Source organism: Salvia splendens, chromosome 7 (assembly GCF_004379255.2).
Source record: "Salvia splendens isolate huo1 chromosome 7, SspV2, whole genome shotgun sequence".
Lineage (NCBI taxonomy): Eukaryota > Viridiplantae > Streptophyta > Magnoliopsida > Lamiales > Lamiaceae > Salvia > Salvia splendens.
Window position 1 is genome coordinate 36,021,118 of NC_056038.1, and position 18,786 is coordinate 36,039,903.

The window sequence follows — 18,786 nt, forward strand, 5'->3', positions numbered from 1 at the left end:
AGATTTGGATAATGATAGTTATGGATGATGGCAGTTTATGTCAGTTAGGAAAAGTTGTTATTTTAGCATTATAAAAGATGTGACTATGTATTTAGTTTGTATACATATGTTCATAAATAAAAAAACCAATGTTTCCTGTCTAAAGTTTTTTCATTACTTTGATTTGTATTTACCACAATAGTGCAAGAGTTGCAAGTATAGTGCAACAAGTGAGGCACATAAGAGAGAGTGCATTTCTGAGAGAAGAAAAGTGAAGAAAAATTTCTATATCTCCCTTAAAATTGTAGCTCAACAATTCTTTTGTATTTTCCAAGTTATTAAACTTGAGATTTGTTTTCTCCTATAGAGTATATGGAGAATTTTGTAAGCCTACTAAATATATTAGTGGAAAATTTAGACTCCGGTTTCGTGATTTTTTCAGATTTAGATTTTCCATATAAAAATTCTCGTCTCACGTTTTTATATCCTACCAAATTTATTTTCTTGGTTTAGCCTCATTATTTAATCCAGTACAGTTCCGCATCCAAGTATCAATTTAATACATCGATCTCATTTTATTTGTCCTAGACAAACATCACATATCAAGACCAGTTGCAAACATAGAAGCAAAAGTCTTCATCTCCTCCTCGGTCAACGACATACCGACGACCAAATCGCCGTCGCCGGAGTAAGACAGAAAAATCGAGTTTCCCTCGTCCAATGACAGAAACTCCACCTTCTCCGCCTCCCCCCATCCGAAATCCGCCTCCGTGTAATCAAACTTGGGGGAACCAGTTGTCGTCAAAGCCCTCGTATCCTTATATTTCGCCGTATCCGTCAACATTTTTTCCGGGCTCTTAAGAAACTCATCTTCTTCGTAGATTTTGGTCTTTATCTCATCAAGGATAGCCTCCGCCGCCGCAACAAATCCATCCTCCGCCGCCAATTTCCGATACTCGGCTCTCACCACCCCGACACCTAAGCAATTGCCGAAGTAATTCACCGGCACTGGTGGATCGAACAGCGCGTTCCGCCGCCCCGTGCCATCGGCCAAAAAAAAGAACACCTCATGTTCATCTTCCTCTCCAGCGGGACCCAAGGATTTCGCCAATGTGGTCCAGACATAGCCCGTCGCAACCACAAAAGTGGAGACTCGATCTATGTTTGGCTTCGCCGACAAGATCCGATTTTTGAGTTTTATTATGTGGGATTGGCGGAGGATGAACGAAGCTCTCACTCTATTGGTCGGCAATGGATGCGTCGCCGCCGGCTTTAAAGGAATCTTCTTCATCACATCCCAGAATATTCCATCAAGTCTACTAGAATCTTTGCAAATTGGTCTCTCGAAAAACGGCAAAGATTCTTCGTTTCTAGAAACAAACACCTCATCATCGCCGGATTTGTTGATCATGGCCCACGCCTTCAAGAAAAAAAAAATGATAGCAAGAAGTTCATTAAATATACCAATAATATTTTTAATACGAAGACTCACTTTCTCTTTTATTTCTATATTAGTGTCTCTTCTTATTTTATTCTTACCACACAAGATAAACTAGTTCATTTCTCAAACAAATTTTTGGAGCCACTTAATTTATAAAATCAGTCTCTCTTAATTTTGCAATCTTTAACAATTTGGTTTTCATTTGCATCATTATCAGCTTAAGGATTAAAAATGATTTAAGACTAAGTCAACAAAATTAAAACAATAAAAATGAATTAAATTTTTTTTATAGGGACTTAAACCCTAATTACCTTTATAAATCCGATGATTGACCTGCAGTCGCCGAGGCTATGGTGATTGTTCAAACCTAAGCAGATTCCCCGGCCTGGAAAGAGAGTCACCTGCAGAGAGATGAGAGGGATAATTTTGTAATTTTCTTCCTCGGACATATTGGGCATCCGAGGAAGGAGGTCATAGAACTGATCAGATTCTCTAGCGTGATCTGCCACGAGCTCTTCGAAATCGAGGCCGGAGACAGCGATCATGAGGGAGACGGAGTCGCCAGAGATGTAACGGAAAACGGGTTTCGAGACGGTGTCGAGAGGGTAGAGGAGATTTGCGGCGACAAGGAGATAGTGTTTGAGAGTTAAAGAGAGAGAGTGTTTGAGGTTTGGAACAATGGTGTTGAAGAATTCAGCTTGTGAACATGGGTGGCTGTAGAAGATGAGGCGGCGGGTGTGATTGAGATGCAGCCAAGTCATGTCGAAGAAGGAGAGCGGCAGGAACAGCTCGGCGGCGCTGCCTTGTGAAGGCGGAATACGGCAGGTTTCGATCACAGTTGTCATTGTGTTGAGACATGAGATTATCCACCTCATGTAGAAGCCGCTATAATTGAAAATCTTGTGAAGAATAGCCAACAAATGTCGACTAAAATGGTGAAGTAGAGTTGCTGCAATTTATTGCTATTCGGCAGCTTTAAAATTCTTTCGCATAGGTGGAAACTATAGGGCAGTGATTATACTTATTTTAAGATATGAAATAACTGTAAGCACCACAAATGAATGTTAATTACTAAGGATTTGGTTTTGTTCTAAAACTGATAAGAGCATATTAAAGAGAATTAAAAGTAAAAATATGAATTTTAACACAAGAGAAATTATTACAAAGAGACATGTAGAGTTTTGGATCCAACTACAACGGAAGCGTCATACAATTAATTCAACAACTTTGATTACCAATTTTATGACTCTAGAATTACTAGGAAAGTTGTTAGTCTAGGTTGAGCCATCTCTCGAGTACACTCACCCCATTGATTAACCTTTAATATTGAAGAAGATCAACTAGTAGATATACTCACAAATATAGTCGCGTCAAATAATTTCATATATGTTCTTTGCGAGCTGAACAATAGAGATCCTACCACACAACTTGAGGAAGTGTTAGAACGAAGAAAAGATACTTATTAGAATTCTTACATTGATAATTCAATAAAAGATTGATACCCTTATAATAGATTTATACTTTCCTTGTATATATATTTTGTATTCTATAGCTAAAGAGAACTTCGGTAGTACCCCCTCCGTCCCATAATAAATGTCACACTTTCCTTTTTAGTTAGTCCCACAAAAGATGTCACATTTCCTCTTTTGGAAAAAATTCCATCTCGCATCAATTATAAAATTATATTTTTTCTCACTATTTAACACACAAAATAACATCTCCTAAAATTCGGTGTCATCCCTGTTACTCTCATATTATCTTAATCAACAAAAGAGAATGTGAAAAGGTATTTTTTAATGGATATAAACTATTTCTATGAGACGAATTAAAAATCAAAAAGAAAATTAAACCTATTTATATGAAACTTAGGAATTTTTCAAAGCTCCCGACGGCCAATCTTCAAATAATTTGAGGAATTCACCTTTGTTTCACCGCGATTGCAGATAAGATATTAATTACGAATTATTATTTATCAGAGAAATTATTTTTAAAAGTAGGAGAAAAGTGAAAACAATCGTGAGTTTGGAGGGGGATTAAGCAATTCGGCGTGAATATAGAGATGGAGAAATCGATTTCTCCATAAAGGTGAGACCGTAGAGAGAGAGTGAATGATAACTATTTTATTTAATTCATTCTTCATAACGATAAATAAGTAAAAAAAATATCCTTTCAAATTTAACCACTCTCACTTTCATCATACTATTAGGCCATCTTCAAATATAGAAGCAAAACACTCCATCATCTCCTTGGGCAGCGACAAATCGATAACCAAACCACCGTCGCCGGAGTTACTCAACAACATTCCATATTTCTCATCATCCAACGACAGAATCTCCACCTTCCTCGCCACCCCCCACCCAAAATCCGCCTCCTTATACTCAAACTTGGGCGAACCATACACCACCAAAACCCCGAAAACCCTATCAGGCAACGACATCATCGACAGCCGATCTTCCGGACTTTTAAGCAACTCATCTCCGTCGTAGATTTTGGCCTTGATCACATCACCGATGGCCTCCGCCGCCGCAACAAATCCATCCTCCGCTGCCAACTTCCGATGCTCCGCTATCACCACCCCACCGCCCAAGCAATTCCCGAAGTAATTCACGGCCACCTGCGGATCGAACAGCGCGTTCCGCCGCCCTCTCGCGTCAGCCGGAAAAACGAACACCTCATCTTCTTCTCCGCCGCTGCCGTGCGACTTCACCAGCGTGGTCCAGACATACGCCGCCGCAACTGTGAAAGTGGAGACCCGATCTAGGCTCGGCCTCGCCGATAAGAACCGATGCTTGAGGTTTTTTATGTGGGATTGGCGGAGGATGAACGAAGCTCTCACTCTATTAGTCGGCCGTGGGAGAGACACCACCGTCTTGAAAGGAATATTCTTCATTGCATTCCAGAATATTCCATCGACTCTTCTAGAAGCTTCGGAGTCGGGTTTCTCAAAAACCGGCAGAGATTCGGCCAAAGCCTCATCGTCGCCGGATTTGTTGATCACGGCCCACGCCTTGACGAATCCGACGATGGATCTCCAGTCGCAGAGGCTGTGGTGGAAGTTCACACCGATGCAGATTCCGCGGCGGGGAAAGAGCGTCGCCTGGAGGGAGATCACAGGGGCAATTTTGTAATTTTCTTCTTCAATCAGCGGCGCCGCCGGCTGTACGAAATTGTAGAATTGGTCGGATTCTTTAGCGTGATTCGCGATGAGCTTGTCGAATTCGAGGCTGGAGACGGCGATTGTGAGCGCTACGGTGTCGCCGGGGGTGTAGCGGAGAACGGGTTTCGGGGCGTCGGAGTCGAGAGGGAAGAGGAGATTTCCGGCGACGGGGAAGTAGTGTTTGAGGGTTAGAGAGAGAGAGTGTTTGAGGCTTGGAACAATGGTGTTGGAGAATTCAGCTTCAGAACATGGGTAGTTGTAGAAGTTGAGGACGTACATCGGATTGGAATGCAGCCAAGTCATGTCCAAGAAGGAGAGCGGCAGGAACAGCTCGGCCGCGGAGTCTTGTGGCGGCGGAATACGGCAGGTTTCGATCACGGTTGTCATGGTGGTTTTCAGAGTATCAAGTGATCCAAGGTGTTTTATAATAGGTATTTCCACCATTAAAGAGTCATATTAGTGAGTTTTAAGAAATTAATTGCCTTTGTAAAGAATATTAAAAGTAAGAAAATGAGTGGAACGTGAAATTTACTTGTGGGGTGTTCGGTTTGTAAGATTGTATCCGGTATTAAATTTATACTGTATTTGATTCAAGAGATTCAATCCCACAACTTAATTCTAGAAGAATAATCATGAGATAATTAATTATAGTTAACCTCCTATGACTAAAATAATCTCACAACTCTATCCTAGATTATACTCCCTCCGTCCCAAGGTAGTTGAGTCGTATTCCTTTTTAGTTTGTCCCAAGCTAGTTGAGTCATTTCCTTTTTTGGTAAAATTTTTATTCCTTCTCTTACTTTCCTCTCTCCACTTTAACCTTTAACAAATCAATTTCTTAAATCTCGTGCCCAAAAGAAATGCCTCAACTACCTTGGGACGGAGGGAGTATCTTGGTACTATTTTATCTTGGAAACCGAACACCACCTTGTAGTATTGGTTTTATAATGGATTATGAGTGTACAAAATTGATTGGAATGTATGCATACTAAAAGTGGAATAAAGTAAATGATTATTCTATATATTATGAACAACACAAATGACAAAGTGTCTCATTTATACGATGGACTGTAGTGTGTTGAATTAGATTTTGTTGGAGAATTTTATCTGTCATTTATATTTAATTTAAATTATTTTTAATTTTATGTCAACTAAAATAGTGATTATATTCCAACAATTATATTAAATTTATACTTAAAAAGAATTTTTTTAATTATTTTTTGTTCACAGTATAAATTTTGTTCGAACACTAACTATAGATCATGTCTATATATTTACCATGAACTCTGAATATGATAATGAACTTTTAGTATTTAGTCCATCTCACACGAACAAATATTCTTGCAAAATTAAATTATACCTTTTCCGCACAAATTGGAGTCATGTTTTTCTGTTTTGGTCTATCTGCGAATAGAAGTCTCAGTTTATTTTTATTATAAATAGTGATATGTCCCATTTTTCTCTAACTCATTTTAATCACATTTCATTCAAAACTATAATACTACATCCGTCCCAAGGAAGATGATCTCTTCCTTAGACGACACGAGATATATACAACCTAGTTTTGTGTGTTAGGTAAAGAGAATAAAGTAAGCAATGTGGAATAAAGTAGAGGTAAAAGTGTTTATTTTTAGTAGTGGGTCATCTTAAGTGGAACGAGGGAGTATATAGAATGATACAAGTGGGGCCATATACAATTAACTTATTTGTTAAAACCTGTGACTCAAAGAAATTAGACTCATATTCGTGTATGAATGAAGTATTTCACATGTTAACATCAGGATACAACATGGCAAAATTAGTATTGAAATGAAAGCAGAACACATCAAAACAATATTGTTATGATGATTTATTAGGTGAAATTTTTGTGTTTTTGACGAAATGAAGATATTTTGGTCTGGTTAGACGTTTTAGATTATTCTAATGTGGATTCATTTTGAGCAAAACTCGGTATTATGAAAAATTAGTTGTACTAAAAACTTTCATGTAATTTTTTTACAATATTTAAAATTGATGGTAAAAAAGACCTCTAAAAATGGGTGTGATTTTTTGTCTTTTAGTCGTTAGATATTTGTATTACATTTTGAGTGGAAATTATAAAATAAGCAAAAATAAGATGGAATCCAAAGATTCTGGGAGACTTTACACAGTATTTTCTTATTTGGATTACTCCATCCGTCCCACTTTAAGAGTCCCGGATGAGTTCAGCACGGATTTTAAGAAATGTAAAGAAAAGTTGGTGAAAAAAGATAATATAAGGTGGGTCATGTTTTTTTATATTAATTTTATAATAAAATGTGAGTGAAAAAAGGTTAGTGGAATGTGAGGTCTAATATCATTTATAGAATATTCCAACCGAAACTCCTAAAGAGAGACATCCAAAAATGGTAAACCGGAACTACTAAAGTAGGACAGAGGGAGTATTAGATTGGCAAATAGTCAAATTTTCAGTTACATTAGATTGGTAAGTAGTCATAAATGAAATTAACAATTGTATTCATAAATGAAATTAACATCTGTATTCTAACGATGCATGTAATTTACTCCTCCGTCTCCTATAATTTGTTACCATTTGACTTGACATAAATTTTAAGAAATGTAATATTAGAAAATGAGATGAAAAAGTTAGTAACATGTGAGTCCTACTTTTATATATTCCCCTCGTTCCAATGAAGATAATTCACTTTCCTTTTTAGTTTGTCCTACCCACAATGACTCATTACTAAAAATAGAAACGCATTTATGTCTACTTTATTCCATCTCGCTTACTCTATTCTCTCCATCTAACACATAAAATAAAACTGCGCGACCCAAGGAAGGGGTCATCTTCTTTGGAACAGGGGGAGTATTAAATTTATAATAAAATGTGAGTGAGAATGGGTTATTGGAGTGTGGGTCTACTACAAAAAACGTAAAAAGTGAAAGATGACAAATTTTTATGAACGAAAGAAAATGGAAATAAGTTACAAATTTTCAGAGACAAAATGAACAATTTTATTGGGGGGATTATTAGATTGGTAAATAAGTCATAAATAAAAGTTGTACTTTTATTCTAACGATAATTTTTTTATGTTATTCCCTCTGTCTTAATTAAAATAATATATTTTCTTTTTAATTTGTTACAAAGAAATATGCTTTCTTCGTTCATAAAATTAATCTTATTTGAGGACTGTATGAGTTTAATGAGATATTATGAAGATACTCTGTAAAAGAAAAGAAGAGAAAAATAGATTAAGTAAGAGAGAAAAAAAAAGTAGCAAAAATATATAATAGAGAAGAGAAAAAATAAAAGCACAACCCCTCAATGTTATGGATAAGCACAACAGAGGATCTAACGAGATAAGCAACAAAGGATCCATGCGCCTTTGATACTCCCTCTTCTACGTGTCCTTTAAATGTAAGAGCACTCACAACGGAGAGCAACTCACCATCCGTTTGTCCGTGCCAGTGGCACGGAGACTGTGTTCGCTGCTGTGCTCGTGCCGCTGGCACGGCGCTGCTCGATGCATCGAGCACGTCATCGAGCAGCGCCGTACCAGCGACTAGGCGACGTGGCAGCGTGTGATTGGCCAACGGCATATCCGTTAGAAATTTTTATTTTTTATTTTTTTTAAATCGAAAATATTACCAAAAAATAAAAAAAATATATATTTTCCAAATCCCAAAAAAATGCCCTTTTTTTGCCCGTTTTTCTGTATTTTTTTTATTTTTTTCCCCAAAATCATCTATAAATACACACATTCATCATCCATTTTTCACATCAAATCATCTCTTATTCATCTCTCATTCATATTTTTCATACAACTTATCCACACCTTCATCTCTCACTCAAAACCTCAAATGGATTTCACCCATCTCATTGCGGAAGCGGAGCGCGAAGAACAAGAATACTACGAACAACATCGTGCCGCTTATGAAGCATATGTCGCAGCGAATACCCCTGCCCCTCTTCCTCAACCAACTAGATCAACTCGCCGCTACATCCATCGTGACCGGGAGGGAGCCCACTAAAGGCTCGTTGCCGACCCGCCGCGGTTTCCGGCAGATTACTTTAGGCGCCGTTTTCGCATGTCAAAGCGCTTGTTTATGCTTATTGTCAACACATTGCCCGCCCGTGTTGAATTCTTCCAAACAGGTCCAGATGCAGCCGGTCAGTAAAGTATCTCGGCGTTGCAGAAGTGTACGTGTGCCATCCGACAACTCGCTACTAGGCAAACGGCCGACCTCTTCGACGAGTATTTGCATGTCGGTGAGTCCACTGGAATCCTTTATCTGAAAATTTTTTGCGAGGGCGTTCGTACAGCTTTCGGTGATGAATTCCTTCGGGCACCCACCACCGATGATTGCCAACGGTTGCTTCGTCTTCACGAATCAGTCCATGGCTTTCCCGGAATGCTTGGCAGCATTGACTGCATGCATTGGAGGTAGAAGAATTGTCCGACTGCTTGGAGGGGGCAACACTTAAGCGGCCACAAAGGCGGCGGCCCAACACTTATCCTTGAAGCGGTCGCCGACTACCTCCTATGGATTTGGCATGCATATTTCAGCTTTGTCGGATCCAACAACGACTTGAACGTGCTCTATTCTTCACCCCTCTTCAATGATGTGTTGAATGGTGTAGCACCGGCGATCGACTTCACCGTCAACAGAAATACATACCACATGGGTTACTATCTCGCCGATGGTATCTACCCAAGGTGGTCGACTTTAGTGAAGACGCTCAGCAACCCGCAAGACCCGAGATGGGGTCTTTTTGCGCAGCGTCAAGAGTCCGCGCGGAAAGACGTCGAAAGAGCCTTTGGGGTCCTTCAAGCCCGATTCAACATTGTGAAGGCCCCGGCTCGACTGTGGTACGTGAATAATATAGCCGACATCATGTACAAGTGTATTATCTTACACAACATGATTATAACCGATGAAGGACCGAGGGCGGCTAGCTTCTACGACGAGGATGAAGCCGGAAGCTCAACCGCGAGGTCTCTCCCACGCCGAGGTGTGCATACGACGGTGGGTGAGATGATCGAAAAAGGCACACAATGCGCGATACCCGAACCCAGGTTGAGCTACAAGAAGACCTAATCAAACACATATGGGTGAAATTCGGCAACGAGTAGTGGGTTTTTTTAATTTTACGAATTTAATTATGTAAATTTTAATTTTTAGGAGTTTAATTATGAAAATTTTAATTTTTAGGATTTTAATTGTGTAATTTTTAATTTTTAATGTATTTTGTAATATTATTTTGGGTATTTTTAATGTATTTTAATTTTGTGGAAATGTTTTTATTTAAATTGAATAATAGAATGGTGGGACCCATGTGCTCGTCCTTGCGGAAGAGCACAGCTGTGGGTGTTGTGCTCTTGCCAAAGAGCATGCAGAAAAAGTGGGACGTTGTGGGTGCTCTAATTTATTTTAACGACATATCCTTTATTTATTTCTTAAAATCTTTGTATTTGATAGTAATATTGTAAAGTATTTTTCTGTAGAATATAAGTATAGTGCCATTTCGTTCGAAAAATTATAAGTCAAATATTTGTAATATTTTTATTGCTAGCCACACATCTTAAAATATTACGTAATTATATTTAGATTTTTATTTTATAAATAATATGAATAAACCGTTTAAATAGATTAATAAAATAGGAGTAGTTTAGCTTGTATCATTAAATTTTGATGAGATAGATAATATAGGCGTTTTGAATAGATAATAAAATATAGATAAAGTGACTACAATCCACCCTACAGTTTATAAATCCCCACAACATTCATTTTGCAACAACCTAAAACAATTCAAATAATAGTGATTTAACTTTTAGACTTTGTCTAAGTTTTTCTCTATTCAAACTTCCTCATATTCTTCAATCTACTCATCTTTTATTCATTTCTTGTATAGTATATCATTCCTTTTATTTTGAACTTTGTATTTTTGTTTTATATTTTAATTTTAAATTTTGTGAGACGTGATTAAATTGACTAAACATTATAATTTGGATGACTATTAACCCAATTATGAATTGAGACAAAAAGATAAATGAATTGAGATATTCTTAGTGAGGGGTAATTTCTTGTGGGGATTATTAGATTGGGAAATAGTCATAAATGAAATATTCAGTTTTATTAGATTGGTTATAGTCATAAATGAAATTTGTAGTTGTAATCTATTGTATTCTAACACGATACATGTATGTGTTTTTTTGGTTGAGAATATGAGATTGGTATATAGTCATAAATGAAATTTACAGTTGTATTCTAACACGATACAAGTATGTATTTTTTTGGTTAGGAATATTAGATTGGTATATATAGAGGTCCCCACAGTTTTGGAACCGGCGGTTCTGGTTTTGGAAATTGCTTAATCGGAACCGAACTGCGAGGGTGTTTCGTGGTTATGGTTCCGGTTCCAAACCGTCTGTTTCGGTTTCCGACCGGTGGATTTTTACAGTTTTTTACGGTTTCGGCTCGATTTTCTGGCGATTTTTCGAGGTTCCAGTTTGAAACCGCCCAGAACCACCAGTTTTGGAACGGTTTCGATTCGGAAATTTTTAAACCTAAACTGAACCATGGTTCTAAAATCGACGGTTTCGGTTTGGATAAATACTTACTGTTTCGGTTCGGATAAATACTTACGGTTTCGATTAGGAACCGTAACCGCCGAAACCGTAAACCTTGAGCACCTCTAGGTATGTAGTCATAAATGAAATTTGCAGTTTTATTCTAGCTACATATTTTATTTTGTACTCTCTCTATCCCAAAAACATATTTTCATTTTTAGTTGGTTTCAAATAAAATAGTTATGTTTTTATCATCCAACCACTTTTTCTCTTGCTAAATAAATTATCCAACCTTATTTCTCTCTTTATTTAAACTTACACTCACATTTTAATAACGCGAATCATACAAATTAACCAACAAATCAAAAAAATTCTGTTTCGATCGAAAAATATGTCTTGTTAACCCGAACGGATAGATTATACTAGTATTTTAAAATCTTATTTTATGATATATTTATATTTTATTAGGAGTGCTTTTTCATTATAAACGTTATTAAATGTAGAGACTAGTTGCAAACATAGAAGCAAAAGCCTCCATCTCCTCCTTGGTCAACAACACACCGACGACCAAATCTCCGTCACCGGAGTTAGACAACGACATCGAATATCCCCCGTCCAACGACAGAACCTCCACCTTCTGTGCCTCCCCCCATCCGAAATCCGCCTCCGCATAATCGAACTTGGGGGAACCAGTCATCGCCAAAGCCCTTATATTTCGGCATCTCCTTCACCAGATTCTCCGGGCTTTTAAGAAACTCATCTCTGTGGAAAATCTCAAAATAGGATTCATACGATCCATTCAACAATCAGGATTGAGAGAGAAGAAAAGGGAATTTTATTCATAAAACTTCAATCAAAATACAAAGTCACCTAAGATCCATATTTATACAATCGCCTAACATAACAAGATATTTAGTGAAGCAAGCTCCACACCTAACTAATTCTTGACTAACTTGATCACACTCGATGCTGACTAGATACCTAGTCACTCTGCCAGCTGGATGTTGAGTCAGCATCTTCACACTTCATGCTAGCCAAAGCTTCACATCATTTCCATCTCACGCATGAATACTTATCTTCATTCTTCATCTTTCACAATCTCCGTCATAGAATTTTGTCTTTATCGTATCAACAATAGCCTCCACTATCGCAACAAATCCATCCCCCGCTGCCAATTTCCGATACTCGGCTCTCACCACCCCGACACCTAAGCAATTGCCGAAGTAATTCACCGGCACTGGTGTATCGAACAGCGCGTTCCGCCGCCCCGTGCCATCGGCCCCAATAAAGAATACCTCATCTTCATCTCCAGCGGGACCCAAGGATTTCGCCAATGTGGTCCAGACATAGGCCGTCGCAACCACAAAAGTGGAGACTCGATCTATGTTTGGCTTCGCCGACAAGATCCGATTTTGAGTTTTATTATGTAGGATTGGCGGAGGATGAACGAAGCTCTCACTCTATTGGTCGGCAATGGATGCGTCGCCGCCGGTTTTAAAGGACGCTTCTTCACTGCTTCCCAATATATTCCGTCAATTCTTATAGAGTCTTTGAAAATTGGTGTCTCAAAAAACGGCAGAGATTCGCCGTTTTTAGAAACAAACGCCTCGTCATAGCCGGATTTGTTGATCATAGCCCACGCCTTCAAGAAAAAAAATGTTACTCCTAGTTAGAAAGTTCATTAAATATACCAATAATGTTTTTAATATGATGACTCCCTTTCTGTTTTAATTCATTTCAACCAAGATGATTCAATACTAAAAATAATATCTTTTATATTTATATTAATCTCTCCGTCATCTTTTATTCCAACCAACACACAAGATAAAATTGTTAAGCGGACTTAAACCCTACCTAGTTCATTTCTCAAACAAATTTTTGGAGCCACTTAATTCGTAAATTCAGCCTACTAATTTTGCAATCTTTAACAATTTGGTTTTCATTTGCATCATTATCTTTTTTTTAAACACCTTCGCGGTGGAGGGTTTGTGGGTCCTTCATCCCAATATTTCATGTCAAAAGAACTACAAGCCAAGGCCGCGCCCAAAAGTGGCGCCCCTCTACAAATTCATTACAAGAGTAGTATGCGGTCCGATCCAACCTAGCTCGGACCTCATCATACTCCTTTCTAAGTTACATTCAAAACTGCATCCTAGGCCAATCTTCTTTCCATTCATTTCGAACTTCCTGTCCAGTCCTCTCGCCTCACATTACATAGGCAACTAAATTCACAAAATTCACACAAATTCCAACCGTCCAACTAGTGCCTTTGGAAGGAGAAGCTCGTCATGTTGAGCTGGTCCATTCTTGTCAAGGCCTTAATCATTGTCGGGGCTGTATGATGGTCGAATTCCTGTTGATCATTTTCGAGGATCCCTCGTTTCGCTGCAAATTCCGCTGTCTTGTTTCCGACGTTGTGACAGTGAGAGTACTTGAAGTCGGTCTCCTTGAGTTTGTTTCGGATGTGTGTGGTATAGTGCCGCAGATGAGCTGGCCCGGGCTTGTTGTGTTGAATCATGGAGATCACTTCCATAGAATCCAACTCAATCCACACCTTTCGACCCCGTCCTCTGGCCAAGTCAAGACCGAGTAATAAGGCTTGCAGCTCTGCTTCAAGAACCGATGAGGCAGTCACTTTTCTGACAAAGCCTCGGACAATGTTGCTGTTGGAGTCTCGGAGAAGCCCACCCGCCCCTGCTTTCGATTGGTTCCACACTCCCTTAGTGTTGAGCTTGATCCAGTCCATATCCGGAGGTATCCACCTGATGGTTTTGATGAGCTTGCGTGGTCTTTCGATCCAGGAGGATGTGTTGAATTCCTCCAAATTTTCGCAGCCTTTCCATTCTTCCCTTCCCAATTTGCCTGCATTGATCAAGTTTTGTAGGTAGGTCTTGGTTCTATGGAACACATTGTTCGCCGTCATAGTCACTCTTCGATGAATGTAGCTGTTACGGTCAGACCAGATGAACCAAAGAATAAGGCAGGGGATGACCGAGCTAGCGTGAAGTTTCTTTGTTTGACATAGTCTACGGTGCCAGAATCTGATTCTAGCCTCCAAGTCAGTAACTCTTTCATTCCATTTCGGTAAATTGGGGAACCATAACGCAGCTTTACTCCACACTTCCCTTGCCACTTCACCTTGCAAGAACAAGTGCTCCATCGACTCCACTCTAGGTGACTTGCAGCATCGGCATTTAGATGCAAGACTCACTTTCCTCCATTGGAGCTTAGAGTCCACCGGTAGTCTGTTGGCTAACAACCTCCATACAAAGATAGAGATCAACGGAAGGGTGCAGTTGTTTCATATCAGGTCAAATACCGGAGTGTGAGGATGGCGATGTCTACATAACTCCCACGCCGAGCTTGTGAATTCTCTGTGAGCCGAGCGACTCCATCGCAAGATATCCCTACCCCCCTCTTCAATTGGCGTCCTTTCAATCTCATCGACTACCCATCTTGGTACGCCTAGCCGAACGAGATTTCTGTTTAAGAGCGATGAGTTCCACTCTCCATTGACCCAGTAGTCTTTCACTCGCTCCTGCCGTAAGCTCATTCTCAGATTGCACCAGACACTCAGCGGCCGGTTACTCCGCCAAATATCTTCCCAAAAGAAGATCTCCCCATCTTCGAATGACCATAACAGCTCTTTGTGGATCTTTTGTCCCGCTCTAGCCATTCTTTTCCACGTGATAGTCTGGTTTCCATTAAAGGGGGCTTTCGAGGGAACGGCTTTATGACAGTATTTGCGAAACATGAACTTGGCCCAAAGGGAAGGAGGAAAGTGGAGACGTGGACTAGGCCAGGAATCTCATACAAAACATGGTTTTTTAGCCTTTTGATATCGGGTTGGTGGAGTGTGAATGCGGCCCTGACTCCATTAAAACGACCTTTTGATATCAGGCACTGAGAAACTTGATGGAGCAGTGAAAACGACCTTTCACTTCGCGCTCCGGTATTTCTCGTCTACCCCATTCGCATATCCCATTTAAAAGAAGCTGCGGAAGCTATGCAGACACACATACTGGAGATATGTTTAGAGAGAGAACTCAAATCTGCATTTTTCATTGCTTCTAATGTAACCAGATACAATACATATATTCTTGATTCGAATCATCCAGAACATTGCACTAATCTACTTTAACAAACTCTGTAATCTACTTTAACAAACTCTGCAAAGTCTCTCTTCTTTATTCCATTGAGCCACACGTCTCTCCAAGTACAACGGTGGTTCTCCATCTTAGCTGGCGTGCTCGGCTCAATCACAGCTGCAACTCGTGCGAGCTCTCGGATTGGTTCTTTTGGTGCAACAACCTTTGTCCTTTCTTTTGTCTTATCTATCGTCTCAGTTTGTTTATCACGTGCTTCTCTCTTCGTAGCCATACACCGATAACCATGGCCAGTAACCTCAGCATTGTACGCAGCAGCTTGATCAACTTGGCATGCAACGGCTTGATCAACTTTGTCAGCAGTAGCTTGATCAACTCGACATGTAGCGGCTTGATCGACTTGGTCAGCAGCGGCTTGATCCAACCTCAACATGCAATGTGAGCGTCGGCACACAACGGCTTGATCAACTTTGTTAGCAGCGGCTTGATCATCTCTTCCAACACCCATAACCGATCTGTCGAAAATACACGGCGGAGACGAGCAGTAGCGCTTGTCTCCGCCATGGCGGTTGATGTCCACCCACGGATCTGGCGTCGCCGAGGCAGTGCTCATGCCGACGCAGATCCCGCGGCCGGGGAAGAGCGTCGCCTGCATGGCGACGAGAGGGGCAATTTTGTAATTTCCGTCGTCGGTCGCCGACGGCAGCGGCGGGAGGAGGTCGTAGAACTGATCGGATTCTTTGATGTGGCTTCCGGTGAGGTCGTCGAAGTTGCGGCCAGAGACGGCGACTGTGAGCGAGGTGGAGTCGCCGGAGACGTAGCGGATTAGGGGGCGGGATTTGTCGTTGTCGAGATGGTAGAGGAGGTTTCCGGCGACGGGGAGAAAGTGTTTGAGGTTTGGAACAATGGTGTTGGAGAATTCGGCTTCGGAACAAGGGTGGTTGTAGAAGAGGAGGCGGCGGATGGGGTGGTAATGGATCCAGATGATGTCGAAGAAGCAGAGAGGCAGCGAGAGATCGGAGGTGGAGCCGGGCGGAGGAGAGATGCCGCAGGTTTCAAGCACGGTGGTCATGGTGGTTGTGGAGTGTATAGTTGTGGATTATGTGCGTTTATTTATAGATTTATTATGGTGGTAAACTACTATGAATAATCTTTTTTATACAAATTGGTAGTATTATACGATCATGCGATGCACAATGATTTTTTATAAAATTAATCTATTGTATCGTGTAATTAATAAGTAAAAGAGATACATTATCATCATTTTTTAAATTGGAATACAAAATTAGTAGTAGTAATTTTTTTATCATTAAATTGTCCAAGAATGTCTAAAATCCAAACTTACATATTATGACAAAAATAAAATATGATGGGATAAAAATATGATACTCTCATTCAATTTTGAGTTGAATTAAAATAATAGCGATTTATTTGAAACGTCGTGATATCTTTGTAACAAAATATGTTTGATTTTGTCACATCAGTTCCCATATTGACTATTATGAACAATTGACAAAATTAAAATTTTACGATTTTATATTGCGAAATCAAAAGTTATGAAAATTATTAAGATTAAATTAAAAATTATAGTACTCAATTACTTATTTTCCACTTATATATCATTAAATAAGAATTTCATATTTTTTTTATAAAAATTGATATTGAGGTACTATATTATAAATAATAAGTTGCAATCCTAATGTGAAGTTTTACAATTTTGAAATATATACATATGTAATGTTTTACAATTTCGACATTCGGTGGGTTTCTGATGTGCATCAAGAACTCGCACACCTGAGATGTGTCATCTCAAAATTGCACCTGTCTCAAAAATTGAATCCTTCCATTTCAATTTTGTTTTTCCCCAATTCCATTTCCTGGTGAATTAATCAGTAGGAAATGTGATTCACTTGGAAATAATATTCTTTCTATTTATTTTGACCGAATTCAAACCAAGTTTTTTTTATTTAAATTGTACTTTAGTTTTGTCACAGAACATATATAGCCCAATATCAAAGCTGTTGGACCTTTTTTTCTCAAAATTTTGTGAGTCCACAGAAGTCCACTCACAACCTAGCCCAATATTTAATACTCTACTTTATTTAACTTAAAGTTATCAGATTATTTTAATTATAGGGTCACACAAATAAAAAATCTAATTTTGAGCTCACATTTATAAAAAATAGAGGCCGATTCACATTAAATTAAAGATAATTCCAATCACAAAGTTATAAAAAAAAAATTATTAATCAACCTTTGATTGCGTAGTAATTTTAAATTCACTCTTAACTGTAATCAAATAGAATAGACTCATCAATCCTTAACTCAAACATTAAAAATTTGATCATTGGCTTTGAGTATGGAACACCTTTAACAGTCATACTATTCAAAGTGACGACAAATCAATAATTATGGTTTTCTATCTTCTCATATAATGACTCAAACCTTCCCCTATAATTGGATGAATGAATTTAGTTTTACTTATCATGCTTACATTCTTCATGATGTACATCTAAGAAGAAGAAGAAGAGGAAAAAATAAGTGCAAGAAACTGAACATTAAAAAGATGATAGAAGAAAAAAAAATTTTATTATTCGAATAATTTGTAATTGCTCTTATTAACGAGTTACAAAAATTGTACACTACAGGCTATGGATATTCAATAATTTGTATAAGAAACGAAATTTTATTATAGTAGTAAAGAATAATTTAGCTTCCATCACTAATACAGCAATTTCGATGGTTAATAAGCCTAAGGTGCACTTAAGGATTGGGCCTATTTTATAATACGATGATTTATAAATGGGATTTAGCATAATATCTTCATGTTAACTTGAGTTAATAACTTGGGCTTATATGCTAAGTATTCGTGGTCCGTGGGGGTGAAAACTCCACATAACCCGGACTTTAAAGCTGCACTGAACTCCACGGTGCGATAGGTCGGCCCCAAGTCTTTGGAGTTAAATATCGCTTTCATTCTTCGTTCTTCGTTTGTCATCATTCCCATCGACGATCGTTGCACCACATCTATTTTCTGACACAAGCAACTACCTTATTGTCTCTCTGCCTGACCCACGAATTCCGTTTACTGAATTTGTGATTGATATTAGTAGTACCCTTTCATACTTTCAAATATCCTTTGGATTTCAAATGTGTATTATTATGTAAATTTTTAACCTTTCGCCAATTTCTGGTTTGGTATACCAACATTAAAATCCGTCAATAAATTATCGATTTGTTCCGATTTTGCAACCAATTAAGATTTGATCGCTAACATGGACTAATAGAAACTAGTATATTCAACAAATGAAATTGTTTAATTTAGTATACAATACGATGTTGTTTTGTTGCCTAAACTGTGATGTCGTTTTAGTTGATGTCCAATAGTGCCACGTAAGAAAATCATTAAGCTATGTAATCGTTGAAATCTTGGTTGGTTGTAAAATCAGAATAAATTAATAGTTTGGTTGCAAAATAAGTACTCCACAAATTAACATTTCAGTAGTTTACATGATGAATTTAAAATTGGCATGCAAAACTATAATATGGCAA

At 38.6% G+C, this 18,786-nt stretch overlaps 2 protein-coding genes and 1 pseudogene across 2 annotated transcripts; all 3 read right to left on the reverse strand.

Annotated features, from left to right (window-relative positions):
- Window positions 1–499: 499 nt before the first annotated feature.
- On the reverse strand, window positions 500–2,265 carry LOC121810824 (malonyl-coenzyme:anthocyanin 5-O-glucoside-6'''-O-malonyltransferase-like). Its single transcript, XM_042211547.1, has 2 exons — window positions 1,732–2,265; window positions 500–1,399 (listed from the first exon to the last, which is right to left on the reverse strand). The coding sequence occupies exons 1-2, from the start codon at window positions 2,263–2,265 to the stop codon at window positions 575–577; spliced, it is 1,359 nt and encodes a 452-aa protein (XP_042067481.1). The 3' UTR covers window positions 500–574.
- A 1,349-nt stretch (window positions 2,266–3,614) lies between these two features.
- LOC121810825 (malonyl-coenzyme:anthocyanin 5-O-glucoside-6'''-O-malonyltransferase-like) lies at window positions 3,615–4,964 on the reverse strand. The gene has a single exon (XM_042211549.1). It carries the CDS (start codon window positions 4,962–4,964, stop codon window positions 3,615–3,617), a length of 1,350 nt encoding a protein of 449 aa, XP_042067483.1.
- A 6,657-nt stretch (window positions 4,965–11,621) lies between these two features.
- On the reverse strand, window positions 11,622–16,306 carry LOC121810826 (annotated as a pseudogene).
- Window positions 16,307–18,786: the final 2,480 nt, after the last annotated feature.